Source organism: Sardina pilchardus, chromosome 18 (assembly GCF_963854185.1).
Source record: "Sardina pilchardus chromosome 18, fSarPil1.1, whole genome shotgun sequence".
Classification (NCBI taxonomy): domain Eukaryota; kingdom Metazoa; phylum Chordata; class Actinopteri; order Clupeiformes; family Clupeidae; genus Sardina; species Sardina pilchardus.
In genome coordinates, this window is record NC_085011.1 from 18,036,513 (window position 1) to 18,064,232 (window position 27,720).

At 43.3% G+C, this 27,720-nt stretch overlaps 2 protein-coding genes across 2 annotated transcripts in view; both read left to right on the forward strand.

Annotated features, from left to right (window-relative positions):
* LOC134064485 (protein bicaudal C homolog 1-like) overlaps positions 1 to 12,830 on the forward strand; it is a 50,819-nt gene extending 37,989 nt beyond the window's left edge. The window contains exons 11-21 of the mRNA XM_062520410.1: positions 937 to 1,089; positions 3,050 to 3,225; positions 4,129 to 4,270; positions 4,791 to 4,944; positions 5,347 to 5,506; positions 6,408 to 6,447; positions 6,819 to 6,973; positions 7,318 to 7,498; positions 8,103 to 8,299; positions 9,680 to 9,779; positions 10,011 to 12,830. Of these exons, the coding sequence (XP_062376394.1) occupies positions 937 to 1,089; positions 3,050 to 3,225; positions 4,129 to 4,270; positions 4,791 to 4,944; positions 5,347 to 5,506; positions 6,408 to 6,447; positions 6,819 to 6,973; positions 7,318 to 7,498; positions 8,103 to 8,299; positions 9,680 to 9,779; positions 10,011 to 10,108 (1,556 nt within the window). The 3' untranslated portion in view covers positions 10,109 to 12,830. The remainder of the gene's footprint in view (positions 1 to 936; positions 1,090 to 3,049; positions 3,226 to 4,128; positions 4,271 to 4,790; positions 4,945 to 5,346; positions 5,507 to 6,407; positions 6,448 to 6,818; positions 6,974 to 7,317; positions 7,499 to 8,102; positions 8,300 to 9,679; positions 9,780 to 10,010) is intronic.
* Positions 12,831 to 14,467: 1,637 nt separating this feature from the next.
* On the forward strand, positions 14,468 to 27,321 carry LOC134064285 (phytanoyl-CoA hydroxylase-interacting protein-like). Its single transcript, XM_062520152.1, has 5 exons — positions 14,468 to 14,819; positions 23,054 to 23,250; positions 23,620 to 23,794; positions 23,941 to 24,058; positions 24,169 to 27,321. The coding sequence occupies exons 1-5, from the start codon at positions 14,714 to 14,716 to the stop codon at positions 24,704 to 24,706; spliced, it is 1,134 nt and encodes a 377-aa protein (XP_062376136.1). The 5' UTR covers positions 14,468 to 14,713; the 3' UTR covers positions 24,707 to 27,321.
* Positions 27,322 to 27,720: the final 399 nt, after the last annotated feature.

Consider the following 27,720-nt stretch of genomic DNA (forward strand, 5'->3'; position numbering starts at 1 on the left):
ATATGCCTCAACATTCCAGCTGTTCTGTAAGCAGTTTCCTGTTGCCTACAGTTCCCAGATGCGCACTGTTTGCCATGGCTTCAGCCTAGAGAGCAGATTTTTATTGGACAAGTCACTTTTCACCAAGGTCATCTTTGTTCCCTGGGTGTTGACAGGAGATGACAAATGAGTTCTTTTTAATGTCTTGGCGATTAAAAATAAATATTGGTTTTGAGTGAATTTTAAGCTTTCTTTCCTGGAAGCATGACCATCTCCTTTGCTCAAAACCCTCCAAGTAATGAAAGTTATTATAGCCAAAAAGAAGACAAGCAGTGAAGAACGGTAGACCAACATGGCGTTCGGGATCTTTAGATCTTAGGTCCTCTGCAATCACACCGGTTCCTTCCCTGATTACAGGCCACGGAGGCCAAGTAGACCAGCCTTATTTTAGCCGTCTATTTTAAACGGCTGAAACCGCTGTTCTTCTCTTCCTGCCGTGTCCCTGGCAGCCATGTTTGGGACACATCTGAGTGAAAATAAAGCTCGCCAGATATGCAGACACCGGTCATTATGGTCCCGTGCGACTTAACGTGTCACAGAGATTTGGGCCAACCAGTAAATCTTTCAATCTCGTTTTATTTCCCCCAGTGAGTTTGGATAGCAATTTGTTCTACTGTGTGTGTGTGTGTTCCAAACGTGTTATTATACAATATCCATTGCACCACTATAATTAATACCAGAGTATCAAATTGATGACAATTGACAAGTTTGTTTGTGTAATAGCTGTGAGTATTGTAATCGACAATATGAACTGAATATTTAAGCATTTTGGAGTATATTATATGATGCTATGTTAGTTTGTGTTGTGTGTTTTATTTCTGTCTGTTCTTAAAAGAAATACTTAATTAATTGAATTGTTCTGTATTCTCTGTGTCAATCACTCCCTTGCTCCCTCAGGTCTCCTGAGCTCAGCAGTGGGGCCCTCCCTGAACGGGTCGTCAGCCCCGAACTCGGCCCTGAACGGGTCCAGCGCCGGCGTGGGCTCTCCCTCAGGCCCCTGCCCCCCCTCCCTCTGGACCAACGCCCTCACCACCCCGTCCAGCACACAGTGTGAGTGTGGAGCTCCTGTGGTAGACCACCACACTTCAAAGTCCTGGAGAGATGTGTGCAGAACCATTTTATAGTTGCTGTTGTTGTTGTTGTTGTTGGGGAAAATATTTACCACCCCCTGAAAGAATGAAGCATGAAGGGCGTAGATGTCAAGATGTCTTTTCTTAATTTCACACTGCAAGAAGCGCACATGTGTGAAGACGACCATATTGATATCTCTGTGTGCACTCCCTATGCACCTCATTATCAATGAATACTGTACTGTTCTATGCTAGCAATATTGTGATCTCTTGGATTGTTAAATTGGTAAGATTTGTATCTATATCATAATGTTATCCAGAAATGACATACTTTCATCCATTCATAGTATAATATTTGATTTGAAGACTTAATGTGAAGTATAGTTGAAGACATTGTGGTGTGGTTGGAATGAAATAGAATCCTTGTTTTTTTATGTGACTTGGTAGAACAAGGGGCTATCAAGAGATGTGTGTTTAGCAAATGGAGCATCAGATGTAATTTCCTAATCACGTTCAAATAGCAAGCTACACAATGTTCCATCATTGCTCATTTTCCACTGATTTTCCACTCATTATTCTTTCATCCTCATTATTTTGTGTGGAATCTTCTTGGAACATTTCCGAATGGAAAGTTATACCAAAGAATCTCATAGCCCTTGGTCAGGTCCTGCTCATGATTGACTCGAGAATAAATAATTCAATGACGTGATGGATCAGGGGGAATTAAACCTGCTAACACACTGATTTGTGTGTGTGTGTGTGTGTGAGTGTGTTCAGAGAGAGAGAGAAACCCAGGAGGGGCTGGGGGGGTTATAAATGGATGATCTCGTAGCGTGTTTTGACTAAATGTGTCCTCATCAGACATGCATTGTAATGGTCTTGTTTACTGTAGCAGACCATTAGTACATGTACACACACTCGCGCAGGATATCACTTTCACTCCCTTGGCTTTTTCACTCCTTTGCCCTGATATGTCTGTGGAGCTCCAGCAGAGGGCACTCTACTGTGGGGGCTCCTCTTTTTGCCTATAGTGACATTTTTAACTTTAATACGACCTGGGGGGTCTCTTATGAACAGGTGCTTGTTTATAATCGTGCCAGTCTTAGAGGTCATCCGCCGTGTTTTTAGGAAATGTTGTATGAGAGTCTTTGTATGCAAATTGTACTGTATGTTGTATGCGAGTCTTTGTAGCCCAACGACTCAGAAAGAACAACAGCACTCAAAGCCCTGTCTAAACATTACTATGCTTACAGTTAGAAACTGGGTAGATCTGGGAAGACTCACTAGGTGGTCCTTAGTGTAAGTCATGTTGTAGGTGTTACAGTAGCAATTACTGAGAATTTACACTGCAAGCAAGATGTAGCCGTGAGTGAAACCTAATCAGTTTACTCTGTTGTCTCTGCCTCTGTCTCTGATGGGATTGTAATGGTGTGTTTAACAATATGTTTTTGTGTATGCTTCAGTTATGCCTTTAAAAATAGAACCAAGGGTTGAAAATACATTCATGTGCAAAGCACTGGCGCTCTAAATTGCTGAATTGATTCCAGTGGAATTCAATCTGTAACAGTAGACCAGAGAGGCTCATGGCTCTGCAGTAGACGCATTCAGAGATTTATGTGAGAGAAGTCAGTCTGGCTATGTCTCTTATTCTAGGCATTTGTGTTTCACATATTAACAAATAGCTCCTCATCAAGTGGGAGTACTGGTCTTAAATCAGTCTCTTTCCCTTTCTCTCTCTCTCTCTCTCTTTCTCTCTCCCTTTCTGAAAATCAAATGTGCTTTATTGCAAGACAAAACTCCCTTTGTATCGTCAAAGCATTCCTTCATTATCTCTTATTTTCTTTTTTGTTTCTCTCTCCCTCCCTCTCTCCCTCCTTCTCCCCCTACCCCTCTCTCTCTCCCTCCCTCTCACCCTCCCCCTCTCTCTCTCTCTTCCTCAGGCTTCTCGACGGCCCTGATGCTGCACCAGGCCTCCCAGGCGTCGCTGAGCAGCATCCTGCTGTCTGGAGTGCAGGCCTACACCCAGAGCACCCCCTCCCCTCCGCCCGGCCTCACCCCCATCCACAAGCCCACCGGCGGCCCTGCCGCAGACTGCCACCTTAACGGCCACGTTAAGGTAAAACGCCCATACAATGATTCCCGTGTGTGTGTGTGTGTTTGAGTATGTGTGTGAGAGAGAGTGAGAGAGAGTGAGAGAGAGTGAGAGAGAGTGAGAGAGAGTGAGAGAGAGTGAGAGAGTGAGAGAGAGTTTGGACAAAATGTCAAATGCATCACCCCCATCCACAAGCCCACCGGCGGGCCTGCCGCAGACTGCCACCTTAACAGCCGCGTTAAGGTGAAACTCCCATACGAACATATGCGCGCGCACACACACACACACACACACACACACACACACACACACACACACACACACACACACACACACGTGTATATGTGCTGTATATATGTGCACTTACTTACACATCCAAACACACATACTGTACCTTGGCCACGGTCTGCCACCTTAATGACTATTTAAGATGATTCATTTTACACACACACCCACACATACACTTAAACACACACACCCTAACAGTCTACCACTTCCTCTATGATATTTCTGCTGGCCAAGCAAGGCGCCAGTGCAGAGTTTCTGCTGCCCTTGCAAGTATATGCTGGGACATAAAGGGTAAAGTAATATCCCCCCTGGGCCGCTTCAGAAGATGCCATTAAATATGGGCTCCATAAACGGCGCACAGTAGTTTACTATTTCCCATTTCCTCTCATCATGGTGCTGTATTCTGTGTAAATTAATGTGTTTGACATCATTTGCTCTGGAAACTTGCAAAAAGGCACTTTTAGGGCATTCCCTCTCACGCTGTGTGTGTGTGTGTGTGTGTGTGTGTGTGTGTGTGTGTGTGTGTGTGTGTGTGTGTGTGTGTGTGTGTGTGTGTGTGTGTGTGTGTGTGTGTGTGTGTGTGTGTGTGTGTGTGTGTGTGTGTGTGTGTGTGTGTGTGTGTGTGTGTGTGTACAACAGCATCCAGGTTCTGTGTACAGTCGCATATCCTCCGCCTCCCTGGCTGATGTGGTTCTGAGTCCAGCTCACTGTGACCCTGCCCCTCAACCCAACACACACAACCCGGCTGAACCGCTGTCCAGCAAGTCCAGCTCTGATGAGGGTATACACACACACACACACACACACACACAGGTCTACAGAATTATGGGGGTAGGCTTACTGTACTAATTTGTAGGGCAGTTCTGCAAGTTGGTCAACATGACCTCTCCAGACACGCTGAACATACTAAAGACTCTAACCACCAGAGGTGGAAAACTCCAGCTTCAAAGAGTAAAAGTCCAATCATGTATTGGTTCTACCTGTGCACTTAACACAGCTGCTCTACCTGGCTGAAGAGTTGTGCTGGATTAAGTGAATGGTTGGCACAGATATGTGGTAGGACTTTTACTTTCTGAAGCTGGACTTTTTCACCTCTGCTAACAGCTATATATATATATATATATTATATACAGTATATATACTATATATGTGTATATGTATATGCATATATACTAATTTGTAGGGCAGTTCTGCAAGTTGGTCAACATGGCCTCTCCAGACACACCGAACATGCTAAAGACTCTAACTGCTATAAATGGCCTGTGGTGGTATTTATACGTTTTCTGTCTGGGCCCCTCCAGGGTCAGACACGTTTGTGGAGGTGGGCATGCCCAGGAGCCCGTCTCACTCGGCCAATGGCAACGACCTGAAGCAGATGCTGGCCTCCTGCAAGTCGTCGTCAGGGAAACGGCAGACCGTGGAGCTGCTGCAAGGCACCAAGAACTCTCACCTGCAGTAGGTTATGCGCCAACCTCCACACAACCAAACACAAACATTTACAGTACCATCCTGCCAGGTTCTGATGATTTTTAATATGCAGAGAATCATATTGTGCCTCCAAAAGAGACCACACACTGATGTAAACAGTTGAGTTTTTCAGAACTGTATATCTTTATCTCTTAAATGTGTGTGTGTGTGTGTGTGTGTGTGTGTGTGTGTGTGTGTGTGTGTGTGTGTGTGTGTGTGTGTGTGTGTGTGTGTGTGTGTGTGTGTGTGTGTGTGTGTGTGTGTGTGTGTGTGTGTGTGTGTGTGTGTGTGTGTGTGTGTGTGTGTGTGTGTGTGTGTGTGTGTGTGTGTGTGTGTGTGTGTGTGCGTGTGCGTGCGTGCATGCATGCGTATGTGTGTGTGCGAGCGCAGTTCGGACTGCCTGCTGTCGGACGCTGACTCCAGCTCCTCAGAGAGCCCGATGGCAGATAAGCGGGCCCCTGGCAGCGAGCGAGCAGCGGAGAGGGCAGCCCAGCAGAACTTTGAGCGGATCGGACTCTCACCACAGTCTGCCACCTATGCCAACATGCAGGTACCAAAAGGACTCCACGCCACAACTCAGATATTCAATTTGCACTGAGCCCCATAGATCCCAAAAACTCATCGTTTCCCATAATGGCAGACTTGTTCCTATGATGGCATTTACATAAATAATGCAAGGGCACATTTTGTTTCAGCATTACAATATGCATGTTGTACTCAATGCACTTTTGTCTACATATTTTCACACTGGGATTGATGGCAGTGTGTTCAGGCAATTGCACTGATTCCAATGTGAGGTGCACAAACATACTCTGAGTTATTACATTACTCATTTTGAAATGGTCTGAAAGAGTAGCCATGCAGAACGGGAAAGAAAAGTATTAAAAACAGTAAGAAAATCTGTTTGAAATTTCATTCTCAATGCCAAATATTCAAACGACGGAAGGGAGGGAAACTAGTATTTGTAGGATTACAATGTCTGGAAAACTGGTGTGTCGGAGCCAAGGCATGATTTTTATGTACGTGATCTAATCGAGATTGGCGTCCAACTGGCATCTCATTATTTGTTTTAAAACTTCATACAGCATATTCAGAAGTGTCACATTCTACTTTTATGAATGGAAATGATGTTTTAGGGTGGATTCAGTTATATTTTCCCAAGATGTCGGCATCTTTTTTTTTTAGCTCGTCCTTCAAATAGTGTTTGACTTACGTTTGTATTACGCCAATGAAATGTTTTGATTGGTATTTATCTCTGGCCCAAGAGAATATCCATTCTTTGTCCACACTGCAATATATGATTTGACATTGTTTTTGGAGATAGTATCAGCCACTAATTTCCAGTCTACAGAAAAAAGTGAAGGTTTAACTTTTGAATGTGGATCAACTGTGCAGCAATAAGGTTCAATAGCAGTCCAGTGTCTAATGTGTATTTTCTCACCACTCTTCAGGCCTTTGACTATGAACAGAAGAAGCTGTTGGCAACCAAAGGTGAGCTGCCCTATCCTGTGTGGCTTGTGTACAAGCTATTCAGATCATTACAGATCATCTAGCACATTTTCTAACATTGAATTACATTTATTGATTTATGAGAAGCTAAGCAATTTACTTCCCAGATACACTTTGTCATCATTATGTGTTCCCCAGGCATCAGCCTTAGCAGCCAAGCTCCATCCTTAAAGCGATGGGAACTCTTGCCTGTCCTTATAATGCCCATATTTATAGTGTTTACCTACATGTAACTCCTGTCTTCGTTGATGAATACGTAATGCAAGAGTATTTTAGTGTATTAACTGTACACTTAAGACTGCACACAGACTGTATGTGTTCTCAGTTGATTCAATTTATATCTCACTCTTCAGCCATGTTGAAGAAGCCAGTGGTTACAGAGGTGCGGACTCCTACCAACACGTGGAGTGGTCTGGGCTTCTCCAAGTCCATGCCAGCTGAGACCATTAAGGAGCTGCGCAGAGCCAACCACATCTCCTACAAGCCCACCATGAGCACCACCTATGAGGTACACAAGAATGAATCTCTCACTCACTCAGTCATGTACCGTATGTAAGCAGACACACACACACACACACCAATACACAGACACACACACACACACACATCAACGCAAACAAACACATACACACACACACACACACACACACACACACACACACACACACACACACACACACACACGCACACATCAACGCAAACAAACACATATAAACACACACACACACACACACACACACGCACACACATGTATATATAGGCGTAGTTTCTACAGCTTGTCTCCTGCTGTGTTGTTGGTATCGTTTCGTGGTGCTTCAAGCTGATCCTGTGATCATTTCTCCTGCTCTGTAGGGCTCTCCCCTCTCCCTGTCTCGCTCCGGGAGTCGGGAATGCATCGGGAACGGTAGCGAATCAGACAACTGGCGGGACCGTAATGGAAACCTGACCGGAAACGGCACAGCGAGCAGAATTCCTGGACACTCCGAATTTCCGACATCCGTCAGCAGTCCGAAGCGAAAGCAGAATAAATCTGGTTGGTGACGACAGCGGCCACTTAAAATTCTCAGACTGACCCAGACACAAGCTAAACACATTTACAATACAGTCCACTGTATGTCTCACTTAAACAGATGCAGCCCCACAAAATGCATGATGGTTGCAAGAGCATTTTGATGACCTCAGTAGGATATAGGGGATATCAGGACTGCAGCCTAGAGAGCTCATCTGGGCCATCTGTGTCTGTGGTTTGAGCTGCTAACAGAAAACTCCCTCAGGGAGAGACCATAATCATTTTTGAAAAATTAAAGTAAATACCAGTTTGATTTAATTGACTGACTGTCATAAGTGGTTAGGATGATTTCAATTTGGCTGGTGTTCTGGTAGCACATAAGTCACGTGATTATGACTGCACACCATTTTCCCACTCTGAAGCTATCGCACAGAGCACAAACCATGCGAGGCATGGAAAGCCCTAGACCTAGACTGAGTTTACGTATCAAAACTGCTCACGTGCGTGAACATGAACCTACGACTTGTATCGCCATTGCTCACCATTCCTCCACTCTCCATCTTCATCCCTCGATCTTTTCTCTCCTCGTCTCCCTCTCTCCTTGTCCTGGCTTGTTGCCGGTCAACAGTGGAGCACTACCTGAGCAGCAGTAACTACATGGACTGCATCTCCTCCATGAACGGGACCAACGGCTGCTCCCTGAACGCCTCCCTGAACGCCTCCCTGAACACCTCCCTGAACGCCTCCCTGAAGGGCTCGGAGCTGCCGGAGCTGTTCAGCAAGCTGGGCCTGGGCAAATACATCGACGTCTTCCAGCAGCAGGAGGTGAGGCTCAATGTCCCACGCAATTCCCTCTATAACCATCTCAGCTTTTTATTCTACGCAGTTCCAAAACGCTTTTCATTTTATTATTATTTTTTTTATTTAACATGTTATTTAAGGCTTTATATTACAATATATTTGCATAAGTCGTATAGGCTAGGAATCTGCACGATGATGATGGACCATAATTGCAAACATGTTTATAAAATGGGTCTGATATGTAGCAAACAAGCCCTTTTAGTTCTCGATGGCTGATTTTATGAACCCTGCGTTACCATCTGGTGTTAAGTAATGGATAATTCTGCACAGATATAGCTACGTCATGGTCAAGGTTGTGCTCTTTACTCTCAGCCCAGTGCTGTCTGGCCTCAGATCTGGGTTCCTCCCTTTCTCTCATTAATATTCCTCTGGCCTGACTCTCCTCTGCTCTGCTCTGCTCTGCTCTCCTCCGGTGGAAAGAAGCAGTCAGCTTGTCAGAGCTGCCCCGCATGTCATTCTCCATCTCCTCCAATGAGTCAATCTGGCACTCGCGCAAGCTGCCGCCATTGAAAAACAAGCTAAATGGATTTCTCTCTCTCTCTCTCGTTCTCCCTCGCTCTCTCCCTCGCTCCCTCCCTCCCTGCATGTGGCTTGTTCACTTAGAGGTACTCACAGTGGAGGAGGTGAAAAAGATGCAGGCGTGTGGCGCATGCCAACCTGAGCGCCCGCTGCTTTTGCCACGAGCAAGAATGGCCAGGATGCCGGTAATTGGCTTCCTGGGAGAAAGGGTGTGAAAAACCTGAGATGGAGAACTTGCACTCTGCCGCGTCTTGGCAGGTCTAGAAATAGCCTCCGTCGTTCTGACAGCATATGGACCGTTTAGAAAAAAGGAACAAGATAAAGCTGAAAAAAAGTATTTCCGTGTGTTTTTGAGGCCAGTCGGATAGTTGTTTCAGCATCGTTTATTCGGTGGAGGCATTAACATCGTTGATGCAACTTTGGCAAAGTATTGGAGGAAATTGGCAATTTGATGCTGACACGCTGCATATGTGTGGACCATTCTCATGCCTCTCCTCTGTAAGCTGTCTGCCTTCCCCACCAGAGGGATCTGTTGCAACATAATGCGGCCCAGCGGGGTTAGCACCGATTAGGATGCATGCAGGCCAAGCAGAGCACTGAACTGAGGCAGAGGCCGCTCCACCGAGGGCTTAGCACGGGTTTTGCTCTCAATCTCAGCTAAATGATCAGGGATTTGAGCCACATATTTATCGATTGGTGATTGGATGGGAGGTGATGGTAGTTGTGTGTGTGTGTGTGTGTGTGTGGGGGGGGGGGGGGGGGGGGGGGGCAGATGTTGAGGTTTTTCTCACTCTTGTTATGATTCACACACACACACACGAACAGATCGATCTGCAGACGTTCCTCACACTCACCGACCAGGACCTGAAGGAGCTGGGCATCACCACCTTTGGAGCGCGCCGGAAAATGCTGCTGGCTATCTCAGGTGTGTGTGTGTGTGTGTGTGTGTGTGTGTGTGTGTATGAGAGAGAGAGAGTGAATGAATGGACGTGTGTGTTGATGTCAGTTTATGACTGAATTTATTGAGGAGGGCTCTGTGAATTATGAATTGGTGTGAGTATTTATGGACGTTTTTATGGACCTCTTGGGGTTTTTTGCTGGATAACTGCAATGTGTTTCATATCAAACGTTCCCCTGCCATCTATCTCCTTCCCAGAACTGAACAAGAACCGTCGGAAACTCTTTGATCCGCCCAACATGCGCTCGTCCTTCCTGGAGGGGGGTGCCAGCGGCCGTCTGCCAGTTCCACGCTGATATGGCGAGCGTTAGCGGCCGCTGGTGAGATCCTCGCCGCTTGGGCCGTTCCCCAGGTACTGCAACACCCCGCCCCTCCACCGCTACACCCCCCCATCCTTCGCCACCTCAGCGGAGTTCATCTCAGCCTCTCTGGGACTATGTATGCCAGCCTTGCTTCTGTGGGCAGTTCAGCCCAAAAGGTCTAATGTGTCAAAAAGGGTCCTGAAGAAATGGAAGGAAAAAGGGCCTCTATGTTCTGATGTCATTATTGTGGTGCTGTATGTGTTGTATGTTTGTATGATAAAAATGAAGGATGATGTTACTGCCATTAGGGAAAGGTACAGCCATTGTGCAGAACACATAGGAAAGGGGAGGGAAGAATGCAACATAAAATATAATAGTAACACAGTACTATTTGCATTCATGTTTTGCTGTTGTATCAGTATTATGCACTTTAAAATTACTTATATTTTGCCTGTAGGGTAGCTGCCTCCTTGAAGCTAGATATATGCATATATGTTTTTTTTTTTCAATCATGTATTTTTTTCTATGCACAGGGTTGCAGGGCCAAAGCCTAGAGTAAGCACTTACTGAAGAAGGGGACTGAAAGGTCAAAAGAACACATTTCCGTGTCATTCTGGATCCAATGACTTTAGCGGACTAGAGGGGAGAGGTTGAATTAGATTGTGAGCAGACTTTAAGCTTCAGAATCCGTCCGTCCGAACCTAGTCCTCACTATTTTACTTTTGTAGCTAATTATTTTGTAGTCTCAGTGTATTCTTTTGATATGTTTCCCTTGTTTTGTGTGTTATATTCATGTTTTTTAATATGGAATATTGGTTTACAGGTATTTTTTGTGTTTCTTTTATACAAAATTATTTGTTTTGATGGTTATTATTTTTAAAAAATTGTTCTCCAGTCAATATTTTTCCCATTAACTGAATCATCTCGGAACGATTAAGATGAAGTTACCTTCAGATCAGGTCTGTGGTTGGCTGGCAGTGGAATTGAGAGCAGTGTGTGTGTGTGAGTGTATGTGTGTGTAACCATTAGGCTCTCTCTATCTGAATGCCTCCAGGCGTTCATCCTGGTCACCGTCACGCTACAGGAGATAGCCATACATTAGATGAGGTACTATATACCCCAATGTATTTGTGTACGTGAACCAGTATTGTTATGATGTTTTTTGTTGGTTCTGTTAGCACATTTCCACAGTGAGAGGTTTGAGCCATCAATTCAGAGTTGAGCTGTGAAAATATTTTCGTGTCTGGATTTATGAAGGGACATGCAGTATTCACGCTTAAACTCATCTTAACTTCACGCAGTCCAGATGGATAGTATTGTAGCACATACTCAAGGTTTTCCTCCAGCTGAAACACATCGGCTGATTAGTGATTAAATCTTTTTTCTTTTTTTTTTAAGAATCTGTGGTACTCTGTCGGTGGTACAATCTAAAAGAATGAATGTCAACCACTAAAGGTTAGATACTTTGTCTGGTTTTCAATGCGTTGGACATGACAATCTTTGCATAATGTCAGGTTTCTGTTTTGGTACAAAAGAGAATTGCATTTTTTTTTCTCAAAATGATGCAGTGCAATACGGGTCACATGACCAAGCCAGCATTCTCAGTCTTACATTGACTTCATTGTAGATCATGGAAAAAGTAAAATGTTCACTTTTTGTACTTCACAAGCAGTATATGTTTTAAAATACTTACTCTTTTCCACCTGTATCCAAATGTATTCAAGTCAGTTGACCATGGCTGGTGAGAGAATCCTACAGGGTTGGGTTTTTGTCTCTTTACCTGTAATTGTACCTTCATTGACTGACAAATCAGTTGATATTATGCTTCAGCCACAGCCAGACTTCTTTCTGATGCTGTTGTCCATGATCAGTCAGCAGCAAGACTAACAGTTGTTTTTGTCTCGCCGACTGGCTTTCGGTCTGTGTGAGAGCCATCAGTTTAGGTGGTTCTGAGTTCCAGTTTACAGTGATAGTTTTAGCTACAAATAAGGACCCGTTATCATCAGAGTTGCTGAGTTGCCAAAGCAGCATCTCCAGCATGGTAGCATTGAATTGCTTCATGTTTCTGTACTTATTCTAAAATGGCTCATTCAGTGAGTCTTGCTTGAGGTCTGATTCTGGCCAAATTTGCCTGTCAATCAGTCTTTTCCTTGCTTGTGTGCCTTAATGTTCTGTAATAGAACAGCTATGCTGTTCTGTTTAGTGTTTACTACGTCATCCTCCCAAAAGGGGGTGGATTTTGGGAAATGTAGTTGTTTCTTTTGGACGTGGCCTTCTGACACGGCTGAGCAGAATTGAGGGATTTTTAGGGGAAAAATACATTTGGCTGAGACCAAATAGAAAGAATCCCCTCCTGTAAAGGGGCTCTCTGGTATAGAGTCCCTAAAGGGACATGTGCAAAAAAGTGTTTTTATGAAACATTTGAAATGAAAACATTTTTTTCAGGTTCCTTTATGGACTCCATACTCTGACAAAGGGCTGCACTAAAGGAAACACTGGAAACGACCCCACTCATTGTTCACGTTTTTGCCAAAAACACAAAACCCAGTGCACAAAAATGTCCAAATTGGTGTACTACCTGCAGTGTTGTTGGGTTATGAATGATTGTTGATCTATATGTAAATGTAGTTTCACAGATATTGGTACAAATTTAAGAACAAACAAAAAAGTGTTCTGAAACTGTTTGCCACATCAAATAAAACCTTAAGTATTCAAAGTGAGCCTCTATAATCTTGTCAGATATGGATGAAATATGTATGGATGTCATTTTCACACAGCTATTGTTCCAGGTATAAACAAAGGATGCCCGTGTGTAAGTGTGGTAGCTGTAGTATTTTCTGAGAATAAAACGGGATGGGAATTTGAATTGGAAACTAGGGAAAAGGTTCAGCAACCGCATTTGTTTTGATCGCTGAAGTGTGTGTGTGAGAAAACATGACAGAGATACAGAAGAATGTATTGGAGTTAGAAATTGATACAATCAAAACCTCTGATGTTATTACACAAAAGCAGTTCTACAATAGTATACCGAGATCATGAATAATTGTCCATTAAATTGCAGTCACTCTTTTGTGTTAAACTCTTTTCTAAACCTGCCCCTCTCCTGTGCAGTGATGCCACCATGCCAACACCATGCCAACACGCCTGTTTATCTTCTGAAGAGGGCTCTCCCTAATCTCCAGAGGGATTAAAGCTTCCCTCATGTAGTTTATCTTTCTGAATCATTATCCGGGTCATTTTGCGCTAAACTATTGTCCGTGTTACATTTGCCCATTAGGCTATAAAAGCACCACGTTTTTTTAAATGAATATTTTTCCAATTATTTTCTTTGTGCAGGGGTCTTATAACAAATATCCTACAGTGGCCTCCACAACAGCTGTGGAACTGAAATGAAGCACTGGAATAAAGTAGGATATAGATGTAACGTGTTAAATTATAAGAAGAACTCATTATTTAATTCTTAAATCGTTAACTTGTAATATTTATTGTAAAACTTCAAGTGATCTCAAAGGAGTAGCTTAACAATCAATAGTTAACGTTTGACACTTCATAGAATAATTTGAGAATGAACAAAAATCAAACACACATCTATCCAATGAATGGGAAGGATTTCTCCCAATATATGGCCCTTTATTTCTTTTCACAGTATACTGTATGTTATATTCACATCGGCCCTGCTGACATGACTGTGTGCGCATTCTATGGCGACAAACATTGGGCAGCTGTGGATTATGATGACCCTCTGAACGCAGAGACTATCTGTTATTAGGATTAGGAGTTGTTGCTCAGGCCACATAGCAAACACATAGACCAGTCATATCCATAACTTCATCCGCGTCAACAGAAACATCAGCCAGGCTGCAGCTATCTTTTCGGCACGCATATTTGGTGTTATTTTGCTTTAATGCATTTCTCTAAACCTTCTAAGACATTAAGCTACAACCGAAAGTCATGTTAATCTTACAGAATATGGACATTTAAAATGGGGTTTTATCTTAAAATCACTGCAAGCGCTCTACAGACTCGCACCTGCGCTTTGGCGCGAGGCCGTTTGGGTACCAAATAAGGACATGCACAGGGGCTTTCATGTGGTCGGCTATGATGACGTCAGGAGAAGCAAAATGCAGAATATCAGTGGTTGCGATGTTATAGTTTCAGGCAGAGATTTAAATGGAGGCGGGCACCGGTAATCCTATTATATAATAAACTGGTGCATGCTTTTCTGACCAATCCGTTATTCGCCGTCCTGCGACAAGGGAACCAAAACACTTGTAGCTTTCGTGGGAGAGAGGCAGTGGGGATGCCACCAGACTACGTGTAGATTACAGAGGGAGAGGTAAGTGGCTAGGCTGTTTCACGTCTCATCATGGCTTTCCGGTCGCCGCAAAACCGCCCAAGCCGCGCCGCGCAGCACGTGTGACGATTCGCTGACGCCACATAACCCGAGAGAGAGAGAGAGAGAGAGAGAGAGAGAGAGAGAGAGAGAGACTGCCGAGGACCCTACAACGTCTTCTCCTCTGTTGGGCGATAGCTACATCTGCGGCAGAACACACCAACTCGCAGTCGCATCAGTAAACCTGCTTCTCCAACGCCGGCGACATGGAGGTCCCCAGCCTGGGCCACAACCTCACCAGCCCGATGAGTCCGTGTGAGGGCATGGTGAACAACCTCAGCTTGGAAAGCCTGGAGCTATGCGAGAGAGACGGTAGGACTGACATTCCTGCATGGCTTCACCCGTTTTCCCTGTCATTGACAAATTACCATGTCTTTACTCAAAAGGCTTCAATTGATATATGTCTTGAGATGATTTGTCTTGGCGCATTTTGAGGTGATTTTCAAATGCGAAAAACCAGCGCTGTCATGGTTCAATGTTCTTTTCTGTATGGGTTTGGCTCCTGAAGCTGGTGTCATCACAAATTATACAGATCAGCAGCATCGCCTTTATTGCTGCATCTTTTTCAATATCTGATTAATTTTTTCCACATAATTCCCCTTCAGTACAACCCTTGAACTTCAATTAATCTCCTTTGCAGATGTGAAAGAGGCGCCACCTGTAACAGCCCCCTCCCCCGTGCAGCCTCACTGTTTCAGTACCATGGACACTGCCGGTGTCGTTAAAACTGTCGTGTTTTTTTTTTCTCCATCGAGAAAACACGAGATTTTAAATCGAGAAAATCCCGCATAACTCACAAATAATGCTGGTGTCGAAAGCCAGTTCGACATCAAACGACCGACAGGAGATGACGGACATTATAGGGCTTTTAATCTGATGAACTACAGCGGAACGCTGACATCGCTTATACCGAGCGCCCGGCATCGCGTAAACGTGCATCTATATATCGTGATAGGTTATGCACTGCCAGCAGTGTTACGTAGGCCTGTCTTTGGGAATACATCGTTGTAATGTGAGGAACAGCAGTCACGATGATTCAGTAGAAGTGGTATATAGTGAGATTTTTCGTTTTACAGCTCGATATTGAATTCACGTTTCCTCCACCACAACACCAAATAGCGTTGTATTCCGTGGGCTATCACAAACCGACTGTCCCGACGTTTTGCAATGACAAAACGTGTTCTTTTCGTCATTTCTTTTTTTCTCGACTGTCTGTGCTCTATGAGATCGTATCGACTTTCAACCAGTAGAACTGCAATATAATGCATCTGCTTTTTCCGTTTTATGTAAAGGTTTGCCCATACATTACATGCCAGCCTAGTATAGGCCCGTAATGATATGGGAATCTTTCAGAAGTATTTCATGAATGCTTATTGCTTGAGTCATTCAGTTTATTCAGAGTCATGAAAATGTACAGATTTTTGCCAAAATGCGATCAGCTGCACTGTGCCTATACTGTTTAGGAGGACTTGCTTGCCTAGTGAATTGACATGAAATGACCTTGTGAACAAAAAAATGGTCATTGACCTATGAAACAGATACTGCAAAACTACTCTCAGATCTGTCCTCAGATTCATAGTTCCCTTTGCCAAATCTCTCATCAGTATGATTGAATTGGGCAATGTAGTCATTTTCACTTGGGAAGTCAAATCACTGTGCCCCTAAGGATGCACTTGGAAGTGGCAGCAGCAAGCCCTGAGACGAGCACACTGTGTCCCCACCCAGAGCTGCTCTCTCCACGCCATGGCCAGGGAGAGAGCTGCATGGTGTCTCGTGAGCGTGGAGCAGGAACAGCCAGACTCTTGCCTATAACCCACCTCATCACAGATGCATACAGTCATCTATGACACACACTCCCAACTGGCCAAATATCTTTTTAATTACCCACCCGTGTAGAGTACATGCCATTGTGAGAACGTAAGAACAAGCTCTTACTGAGAGAAGTGCATCCTCAAGATTTCCAAGATATCTTCGTTTGAAGTTGAACGGTTTGTTTATGAGGTTCTGTGATGTAATTATCTATACCAAGAGCCATGCTTATTTCCTTTTGTGAAGAGCAGATTTGATCTGCTTGGTCTATCATTACAATAACAGCGCAGTTATCTCACAGCCAGGAAGTAGTGAGGATGCATTGACCTCACAGTCCATTTGGAGTTTATTGACCGACGGCTCCATTTGCTCAGTGTTGTGGGAGCCCTCATGCAGGTTTGGTCAGTAGATGAAGGCTGGTTTTGTTTCAGTAAATACAGGTGAGGTGTCCTTGTGATTCCATCCAGACAAACTCCTGCAATAGTCTGAAAGGGTCACATCAGTGGAAGAAGGACATGGCAGATGATTTATCTACCCTCTAAACCCTGACATTTATGATTATTTTTTGTATTAATTTAGCAGATGCTTTTAACCAAAGTGACTCATAAATGTCAGGCATATTACAGGGCATGGTCCCTGGAGCACCTCGGGGTGAAGCGTCTTGCTCAAGGGCAAAACATCGGAGGCCAGGAACTGAACACTACTTTTCAGGCTACTGGGATTCTCTGTTTACAGTGATAATACCCCATCAGCTTGACAAACATGTATGAATGTGTGTGAAGCAGTGGCATACTGTAGCCTACTTCATTAAGTTATGGACAACTTGAGTTGTCTGTCTATCTCTAGGAGCTTTAAATATAAAGTGATGATTATTTTGGTGGGTGACTTTGGTTTGACTACAGGAATCCTCTCCACAATGTCAGTATAATGATATTCTGAGCCTATTCAATGGTTTAATTTAGCAATTTACTTTGATGTAGCGAGCCTCCTTACTTGTCCACATTAAAACGCAAAGCTAGAGTTTTTAACTGAACATTGGGCCGACAGTGTTTTCAAATCGTTCCATTTTAGGAACTCAAAAAGGCTGTGTAGTGTAAAAGGGAGTAGTGGAGATGACAAACGTAACTAAAGTGTTTTGGATTCATAAAACAGAATAGAGTGGGTGTTGCCCTAGAGACCTGAGTTGTCCTTTAAGCAGCGCTGTTTACCATCTCGCCTCAACTGGTCCAATCAGCCAGATGCCTGAGGGGATTTCACTGGCTGTAAGAAGAAGTTGTAACCTATCAATGAAAATCATTGCTTTAATGATAATGGCACGCAGTCAATAGAGGGCTTTAGCCACAGTCGGACAGGTAGATATAAGGTGTGAAGTATGAAAGGCTGCGAGAAAAGTGCAGTGCAGATGCACTCCATTTGCCTATTTGGGCTAGAAGAACATGAGGCCATTCCATCCCCGCAGAATGTGAATGATGTTGTAATGGTAAATATCTGTTGGTGATGAATAGCATTTCATGCACAGATGGGCTTAAACAGTTCCAGCAGATGAGTCACTTTAGGGGTCATTTGAGACATAAGGAATGCCATGCAGGAGTGGTTAGCCTGACGCTAGTTTGCTAATTCTGGGCCATATTTTTTTATTGGAGAAATATGTTCCTGTTGTTTCATACACACACACACACACACACAGACACAGTCTAGCTGTAAGATGTAAGATCATGCGTCTAAAACAGCAGGCTGTAGTGGTTCTCTGTTAGACATTTGAGCCATGCTGAGAATGAGTAATGAAGTCACAGTTGGAGTATGTCACTGTAGAAATGACGAATAGACGCACATAGCCTACATGTACATCCACGTGTGTGCACTCACGTGCACGCACACACACATGCACACACATACAGTACAGTATTCCTCTTATTAAACATGACATAATTTAAGTAACACAGCTATAGCATAACATCCACTTAACAGGAAAGCAAATACAGAGACTGTGCAAATATAACCATCTTCGCTCACAAATGAATTCAGGCTTGAAAGCTCCCAGTGTGAGGCTGATAACAATATCTTCCTCTTGTCAAAGAAGTGTTGAGTCATTGTGTTAGCGTTAGCATATATTAGCACGGCTCCTTGGAGCTTCCATTAATGGCATCTGATTCCACACGAAACGCCTGCTTAACACATGATGAACTCTTACTGTAAACAGAATGACTGCTTCAATTTACTGTTGGAGAGAGGATTGATAATTAGAGATATATTGTTTCTGTATTTGCTATGCTATATATTCACATTATGGAAAGTTATTCTGTATACTGTAGTATACTGTATTATATACTGTAGTTATATATTTAGCAACATGAAAGTATTCCATTAAAAGACACTGCTAATATTTTGATACTTTATTGAAAAAAAAAATCATTGCATCCATATTTTTCACTTAGGTGTATGAGTTTTTTTTCCTGCATGAACATTCTGTAAGAATATTTTATGAGTACCTTTCAACTCTGTTTCTCGTTTTACACAGAAAGAACAGCATCTGGCTGGTTACATAATCCAGTGTGTATATCTTTGTGTCTGTGTGTGTGTCTGTGTATGTGTGTGTCTGTGTGTGTGTGTTTGTAGCATTCTGTGTGTGTGTGTGTGTGTGTGTGTGTGTGTGTGTGTGTGTGTGTGTGTGTATGTATGCGTGTGCTTGTGTATATATGTGTGTTAGCAGGGGAAGCTTATTAAATGAGCACTAAACCAGGCTAAGCCAATGGCTTGAGGCAAAATAAAGAATGCAGGGCATAGCTTCCCAGATTAGCCTAGCACAGTACCACACAGGAGTACAGCAAATTGGTTTTGCTGTGCCTCAACTTTTACCATAGTTTTTATCAAGTTAATCATATAAATAGTCAGACTGGAAGGAGTAACAGCTTTTATGACCTGCAGAAGGTAATGAATGATAAGTGATCGCTGGAAGAAATCGACTATAGCCTCTCAAAATATACGTAGGTAGGCCTATGTCTGTCTGTGAAGTAGTGTTTTACTTCCTTGTTAGTGATAATCTCTGTCTGCTTTACTGAGATGATGGAATGCACGAGAAGGGGGATTAAGAGTCTGGTGTTTCCCTGAAGATTTACTTTTGCTAAAGCAGGTGCAAACTTGATATCTTACTCTCTGTCTGTGTCCGCTGTGCTTTAACTGAAAAGAATAATAACATTATGATTTCCCCTAACTCTGCATGAGTTTGTGCTGTGATGTTTATGGGTTATGTCATCTGGAACCTTTAATAAATCATAAATGAGAGCTTTGGAACATTGAGTTCAGAACTCTAGCGCACTCTTCCTAATCAAATAGTTGAGTTCCAGCTCCACAGGGCTGCATGTCTTTTGTAAGACACTGACTAAAACCCCAACCGCTCCAAAAGGGAGGATTCTAGACAGGGCCTGCGTGGACAGAACTGATTGATGGATAGATTAGATGTGATTCGATGTGAAGTCTTAAGATCTATGATTATTCTCGAAAAATGTGAACATGCGGTTTACTTTACCTCACCAATAGTGTTTTTGATACCACATGACTGATGACTTGGTTTCTTTGGCCTTCCAGGGGGTCAGTTATCATGTCCTTGGAAGTGAAACTTTCACATTTGTTTGTTGTTCTATAGCTGCTCTCTGGTGTGTAAGTAGCCCACAGATTTATGTGTGTGTGTTCTTGAGCAACAGTCATGGAATAAATCCTCTCAGTATTTCAGCTCGGCATTGAGGGGGCGCTTAACCTATGAACCAGAAATGTGGTTGTGATACAGGTGTGTGTGTGTCTGTGCATTTATGTATGTATATACAGTATGCTGTATAGTATTTAGGGTGACCAGATTGTGTCCTCTTTTTGGTTTGTGAAGAAGAGGACCTGAGAAAACACTGCCTCAAAAGGCTATTTTGTATTCATTTGTCAACGACAGAGAAAAACATGATGCAAATTCGCTGTAAACACATTTGAAGCACTAGAAGAACAAAATCCTGAACGATTTTTAAGTCTCAAAAAAAGGACATGTCCTGGAAAAAGAGGACATCTTGTCACACCAGATATCTATACTGTAGGCTATATGTGTGTGTGTGTGTGTGTGTGTGTGTGTGTGTGTGTGTGTGTGTATATGTGTGTGTGTGTGTGTGTGTATATGTGTGTGTGTGTGTGTGTGTGTGTGTGTGTGTGTGTGTGTGTGTGTGTATGTCTCTGTGTTTATATTCAGTGTGTGTATATGCGTGCACGCGCACATGTGCGTGTGTGTGTGTGTTTGTGGTGGCAGGAAGGATAATGATCCCAGTGCAGTCCTGACTGTGTAGGTCTGTAGGCTGATTCTGTTTTTATGTTGTTCATTCATTTTGTATTGTGGTGTGTCTCTAAACTGGTGCGTCTCTGAACTGTATTTTCACGGTAATTAGTTTCACTGTATTCTCACGTATGCTTTGATGCTTTTTTCAGAGTCAGGTAAACTATGTACTGCTGGGTGAGTGTGTTTGGGAAATGTGTTTTTGCAGCTGTCTGTGGTATGATGAAGCACAGACGAGAGTTCCATCCCGAAGGAGTCTTTTAGGAAGCGGAGTAGAGTCAACCCTTTTGGCAGGCAGCCTATGGATGATTAATGGGAATTTGCCTGCTCTCTCCCTCTCTTTAATGCACACACACACACACACACACACACACACACACACACACACACTCACACACAGAGAGACGTAAAGTAGAAGTAAATGTTTTGCACACACGTGAATTTTGAAGGCATAATGTCGCTTCATACTCACTAGTGAAAAGTGTATCAGTAGAACTCTCAGAGTCAATATCAATAAAAAGGTACATAGGTAGGTGTACATGTAGTTCAGTGCACACTAGATTATGAATTAAACAGCTTTCTAGATAATGTTATGTAACAAGACAGCAGTATATTTAGTTATAGATCATAGCATTACTGTAAATACCGCATTCCAGCAGCCTGAAGGACTAGAGGGTCTGGTGATCAAAATAACTGAACTGAACAAGTGACAGAGAGCCTGTTGACTTTGAGTCATTGAATCATTTTCCAAAAGTCGTCACCAAATACTTCAGCGTGCCTAACACCATCTGTCTCTTTTATTCAGGCCTCCCACCATGTTGTCATAAGTGTGATCTCATGCCGTAGACGTGTGTACAGATCCATTCTCTGTGAGGACCAGGCTTGGCTGGCACACAGAGACGGATTGGCAGCCAGTCAGACATTGCTACAGTCCTACCTGGCAGTCGTGCATGTGTGCCACGCTGCGTGTGCTGATCATTAGATCGGTGTTTGCGTGGTGTAATTCGGTTCTGCTCTAATAACCGTTGGTGTTCCCTGCATTAACCTGGCTTATTGCAGGGCTACCCTTGGTTTGACCCGTTACTCTAGAAAGCAAATTCATAGATTTCGGGGAATAGAAAATAAGGAACTAATGCAGGTTTCACCACAATATCCCAGATACCTGGAGATGGTTAGAGAAACATATAGTGTAATTTAATAATAATTACAATATAATAATAATATGAGATGTCTTATACTGCATATAATAACTACTGTAATTTCATTAATAAAGTCATGAATACTAATTCATGAAATGTAAATTATATTTATATTATATTTATATTCAGTAATTATGTAGGCCTTAATCATATTGCATATACACTTTCTGAGTAGCATATTCTTTCAGGTCTTCATAATTTTCAGTGTTTCCATGTTATTTTATGCTACTTTTTGTGTGAAAGCAGGGTCACTGTGGTGACTGAGAGCTGTTGCTCTTTCTCAGAAGTGTTTGTGCACACCCAGAAAGATTATGCTGAGCCATTCTGTCCAATATTGAACAAGGGCCAAACAATGGCAGTCTCAGGAATCAAACCAGCATGATGAAAGATTTAGTCAGGTGTGTGTGTGTGTGTGTGTGTGTTAAAACCCTCATAGTTGATTAGCTCTTCCAGAATGTACCACTGCTCTCTCTCTCATGTATGCTGCTCCCTCACGTGTCCCAGTAGTGATCTCACTGTTTGTCATGCTCTATTATTATAACAGCGTTAGTATAGCGCTGTGCTGGAGCTCTATCCTCTCTAAAGCGTGTGTGTATACCCTGAGGGAGTAATTGCACTGAACAGAGATGTTTTGTAAACTGCATCTCAGACTTGCACTGTGAGAGGGCCTGGACCCTATCAACAGAATAGTCTGACACCAGACCTTTGGAAACGAGGCTCCACGGACTACTACACTCCGGTTCTACGCTCTTGCCTCAGCAGCACAGAGCTTGCTTTGTTGCTCAGCCAGTGAGGTTCTTTTCATGTGCTCGAGACCGAGAAGTTCCCTTTGTCCTCGAGTGTCCGCTGAGCGTGTGTGTTCCATTACGTGTGAATTTGGTGTATTTGTCGAGGCTCTTTTGGGGTTTTAGAATGTCCCTCTTCTGAGGATGACAGTGACAGTTCTCACATTCCATTCATCACCACTCTATTCATTATCAGCCATCTGGAAAAAAACAACCTGTTGCGCAATGTAGCCACATTTATTTAATGTATTTGATGGTTTCCTTCTGTCATGGGAGAGACTGGAGAACACTCCCAGATCGACTACCATCAATCCCAAGAGCAATGTGATGTTACAATATAATGTGGAAACCTTGTCGTGTCTCGTTTTTTGTTCTTCAACGGCAGAGCTGCCTATGCACTTTCAGAAGCATTATGAAATGTCTCTTCCTCTGTTTGATTGTAAACAGGAGGCAAGCCGGAGGCGAGCGGCATGGTAGAGATGGAGGAGCTCCCTGTTCCCCACGACATCAAGATCAGCAACATCACATGCGACTCCTTCAAGATTTGCTGGGACATGGACCCTCGGGTCAAGGAGAAAATAACACACTACTTCATAGACCTGAACAAAAAGGAGAACAAGAACTCCAATAAGTTCAAACACAAGGTATAGTAGAATCAACCGAGGAATTACATGATGATGCCATTGTCACTTCACGCTCACCATAAATAGCATCTTCACAATGTTGTTAGGTATGAAGCTGCAAGTACCTTACTTGCACAACTGCACTGGCACTGCACTTTGTACAGTAGTACCTTTAATTTTGTACAGTTGCAGTTGATCTGAGGTGTTATATTGTGGAATTATTTGTAAGGGGCAGAAGGGTAACTTATTGACCTTCCTTTTCTATCATCATTTGAGTTTGTGGTGGGCGTATTCTTCAGCTCTGATAGTTTTCGGTAGTTTACGGTGTCATTTTACACATACACATGTACACGTATCCTGAACGAGTCTGCCCCTCCTTTCCTTTTTCAGGACGTCCCCACCAAACTGGTTGCTAAGGCAGTGCCGTTGCCAATGACAGTGCGAGGCCATTGGTTCCTGAGCCCGCGCACAGAGTACACAGTTGCCGTGCAGACAGCCTCCAAACAGAGTGATGGGGATTACGCTGTATCGGAGTGGAGTGACATCATTGAGTTTTGCACTGCTGGTCAGAGACAAAAACAACCCCCCCCACCCCACACACACACACACACACACACACACACACACACACAGATACACACATACATGCACATGTAGGTGGACACACATGTATTAACTGAATCAATTCTGATACTTTTTTCTTGTTTCTAGATTATTCCACAGTTCATCTGAATCAACTGATGCAGAAAGCAGAGGCCATCGCTGGAAGAATGCTTAAATTCTCAGTGTTCTACAGGAATCAACACAAAGAGTACTTCGACCATGTCAAGTATGTTGATAAATATTGAATATTGAATTTTCATAAACATAAATATTGCTTATAGGTCTCAAACATCAGCAGTCTAATGTAATTTATTGACTCCACTGTTTTCCTGTCAGAGAGGTTCAGGGGAGTCGTATGCTCCCTTCAGTGAAGGACAACAGTGGCAGCCATGGTTCCCCCATCAGTGGCAAGCTGGAGGGCATCGTAATCAGCTGCAACACAGAGTTCAATACGGGCCAGCCTCCCCAGGACTCCCCCTACGGCCGCCTGCGCTTTACGGCGCCCGCCCAGACCCTGTTCGGCCCGCACACTCGTCTTTACTTCGGTGACTTCTACTGTATGTACACGGCTTACCACTACGTCATCCTGGTGGTGGCCCCAAGGGGCTCACCTGGCGACATCTTCTGCCAGGACCGGCTGCCGGAGCTCAACGTGGCTGACAACCGCTTCCTGACGTGCGTGGCAACCGAGGACGGGCAGCTGGAGTTCCGACACGCCCAGGACGTGATCCTGGAGGTCATCTACACTGAGCCTGTGGAGCTGGCTCAGGGGACTGTAGCCGAGATCAGCGGACACCAGCTCAGTAGCCTGTCCACTCTCGACGCCAAGAAGGACCCAAGCTGCAAGACGTGCAACATTAGCGTGGGGCGCTAGTGCAAACGCTAAAGCTAATGCTAAGCTAACTCCGCTAATGCTTGGCTAAAGCTAAACCTCAGTGGTTTCAAAACCTTCATTCTTGATCCTATGCCCTTATAAACTCAGACATTAGTGTTGGCTGCAAAAGATGGATCCAGCAGTCTCCATGTTGCCCGTTGCATTGAAAACGCCAACTGATCTCCCTCAACTCTTGTGTAATGTTGTTGTCAGTGTGGAATGTCTCTGCGTGATTTCAATGACTGCATTGGAATCTACACCCTGAACAGGTCTTAAAATATGATATATGTGAAAAGCTGAACATGCAATCCCCTCTCCTGTTACAAAGCAAAAAATAAAGAGACACCCTCCTGTCTTTTACCTGAAAACACCAAAATGCCACCTGTAACCCCGTCAGGCCTATCCATAGTTGTCCCAGGAATTCCAGGAACATGGTGAAATGGTTGACAGACACACACCGCCCCTTTAAACAGATCTTTTGATACCCTTTATGTTTTCCCTGGCTGCAGACTGTGTTAATATTATTGTTTTATTTTGGAAATCAAAATGCAGCTCTCTGTTCTTCTCCACCTGCTTTATTTTCTCTTCCATTTTTAGAGGGGATTGATATGTTAATGTTTTCATTCCTCTGTGCGTAGGCCTACTGGTCTCTCTGTGTGTGTGTGTGTGTGTGTGTGTGTGTGTGTGTTTGTGCCTGTTTATCTTGTGTGAGAAACAAGACTGAGAAACAACACTGAGTGAGTGTTAAGTCAATTCTCTCTGCCTCTTCGTCTGCATTGTGTCTTTGTCTCCCCCAAGTGGCCGTTTATATGTTCTGAGTGGTGCAGTCTCATGCTTTATATACCAAAGGCTCAGAGACACAGAGACACACCCTAAGAGCCACACTGCCACAAGCTTCTATGATGGCTGATTCTGAGGACTGGGAAGGCCTGTTTGTCTGTCCCTGTTGACAGATGTCGTTATTTCCGATGTCATGTGATGAAATCGTAAGGCCCATGTGTTGTCACAAGCATGAACTGTAACCAAATGCAGACATATATGTCCTTCCACCCTCTATCACTATATCTCCAAGTCTGAGTCCTAGTCAGTCCATGGGCGTATTTACCAAGGATTAGTCTCATTTTATGCACACTTCAGTCATTAGTGAACTTAGGGAGTTGAGCATTTGCAGTCACATTTTGCTTCCTTTCTGCAGTCAATGAGATGAGAATTGTGTTCACAAGCTGACATGTTTCTAGGAGTATCCATTTTGTCATCCAAATTCCAAGATGATGGAATCCAATATAACATGCCAGTACTGTTTAAACAACTGCATGTGATTTAAAATGTGATGTCATAATTATATTGGCAACTCTAAAATGGGAAGAGGTTGCTGTTGGGTGTTCTGGAAAAAAATGGAAATATCACATTTGATCTCCAATTCTGACTGAAGGAATTAACTTTCTTGAGTCTTGTAAAGAAATGTGGAAATAAGCAGTTGTATGGCATTGCACTTTCCTTTGCATGAGGTGCAACTTTACCTTTTTTACATTGTGAACCAAACAAAATTCACTTATATGGAAGAAATCAATTGAATGTCATGGAATTGACACCATCTCATTGTATTGATAAAAGGAATGAGGATGTCATGCATTAGTGTGGTAATTATACAAACGTCATTTATGACTGGAGTTCATAGACAGAAAAAATGTGAAGGACTAGTCTTTATGAGCCTGTGTGTTAGAAAATAGACCAGCATTTAACAGCAGAAATTCAGAGAATAATTTGCGATCACCATAGAGGCAGTTGGCCAGACCTTCTGACCTGCCAAAAGGTACCTGTTACGATGACCCGTTATCATATGCAATTAATGAGCAAAGGAAATCATCATACATCTGTTGGACAGTTTCTGACCGTCACTGTGATTACTGTGTTGTCAAAAACAATTATAGATGGCTTTACAAAGACTATGTTGACATCTACAAATGTTGACATCTGGTTAGGCACCATGAAATATTACAATTGCTGCAATTTGATTTCTAGTCATAAAATGCTGGGACAAAATGGAATGTTTGCTGTGTTTAGAGAAGACTGGAAAGTGGCAGACATATTGCAGATTATCCTTTTAAATTCTGTAAACTCCTTGTTACTCTATCATGTTGAAGTGTCTCAAAAAGCCGTCTTTTTAAGAGTAGGATTCCAGTCATATGTTGTGCAGAGTGTGTTGAATTGACTTAGCAAGGCCTTTTGTAGTGTGCATTTGGCTTTGAAGCTCCTGAACCAGCTGTGCTGTTGTCACATTTCACTTCGCCAACAGTGAACAGAAGCTGCACGAATCCAGACAGCCCGCCCTTCCAAGGATGCTCCCCTGCCTTACTTGAAATGCTTTGTACAGTACCTGTTCTATTGCCGTTTTAACCTCAATACGTGGACATATCACTGAGGGAAGCAGTCATTCTCTAACCTTTCTCTTTCTGTTGCTCTCAGCTTCCCTTTATCATTCACTCTGTGTGTCATGCTGTTGTGCTCTCTCTCTCTCTTTCCTATTTCATGAATGTTCCTTTTTCTTTATCTGACAGCAGTGGTGTGATCAACACCAAATGTGACTGTTTATTAAAAGACCATTCAGGTGTGTACCAACTTTGTTTTGGGTTTTCTCTTTAAAAAACAGTATCTTGTGTGTATGTGTGTGTGTGTGTGTGTGTGTGTGTGTGTGTGTGTGTGTGTGTGTATGTGTGTGTGTGTGTGTGTGTGTGTGTGTGTGTGTGTGTGTGTGTGTGTGTGTGTGTGTGTGTGTGTGTGTGTGTGTGTGTGTGTCTTAAACTGGCCAGATCTTAGATTAGCCAGAGTGGACACATGTTAACTCCTCTGTTAACCATTCAGTAACACAGAAATACTTCAGTGCATTAACAAATGATTTACTGTACAGTAAGCAGAAAAGCTGCTCTGGAGTTCCCAAATGAAAGTGTTCATTTGTTTTTGGTAGCAATTGGAACTCGCAAATTAAAACTATCGGGCAGAGAGCAGAAGAAACA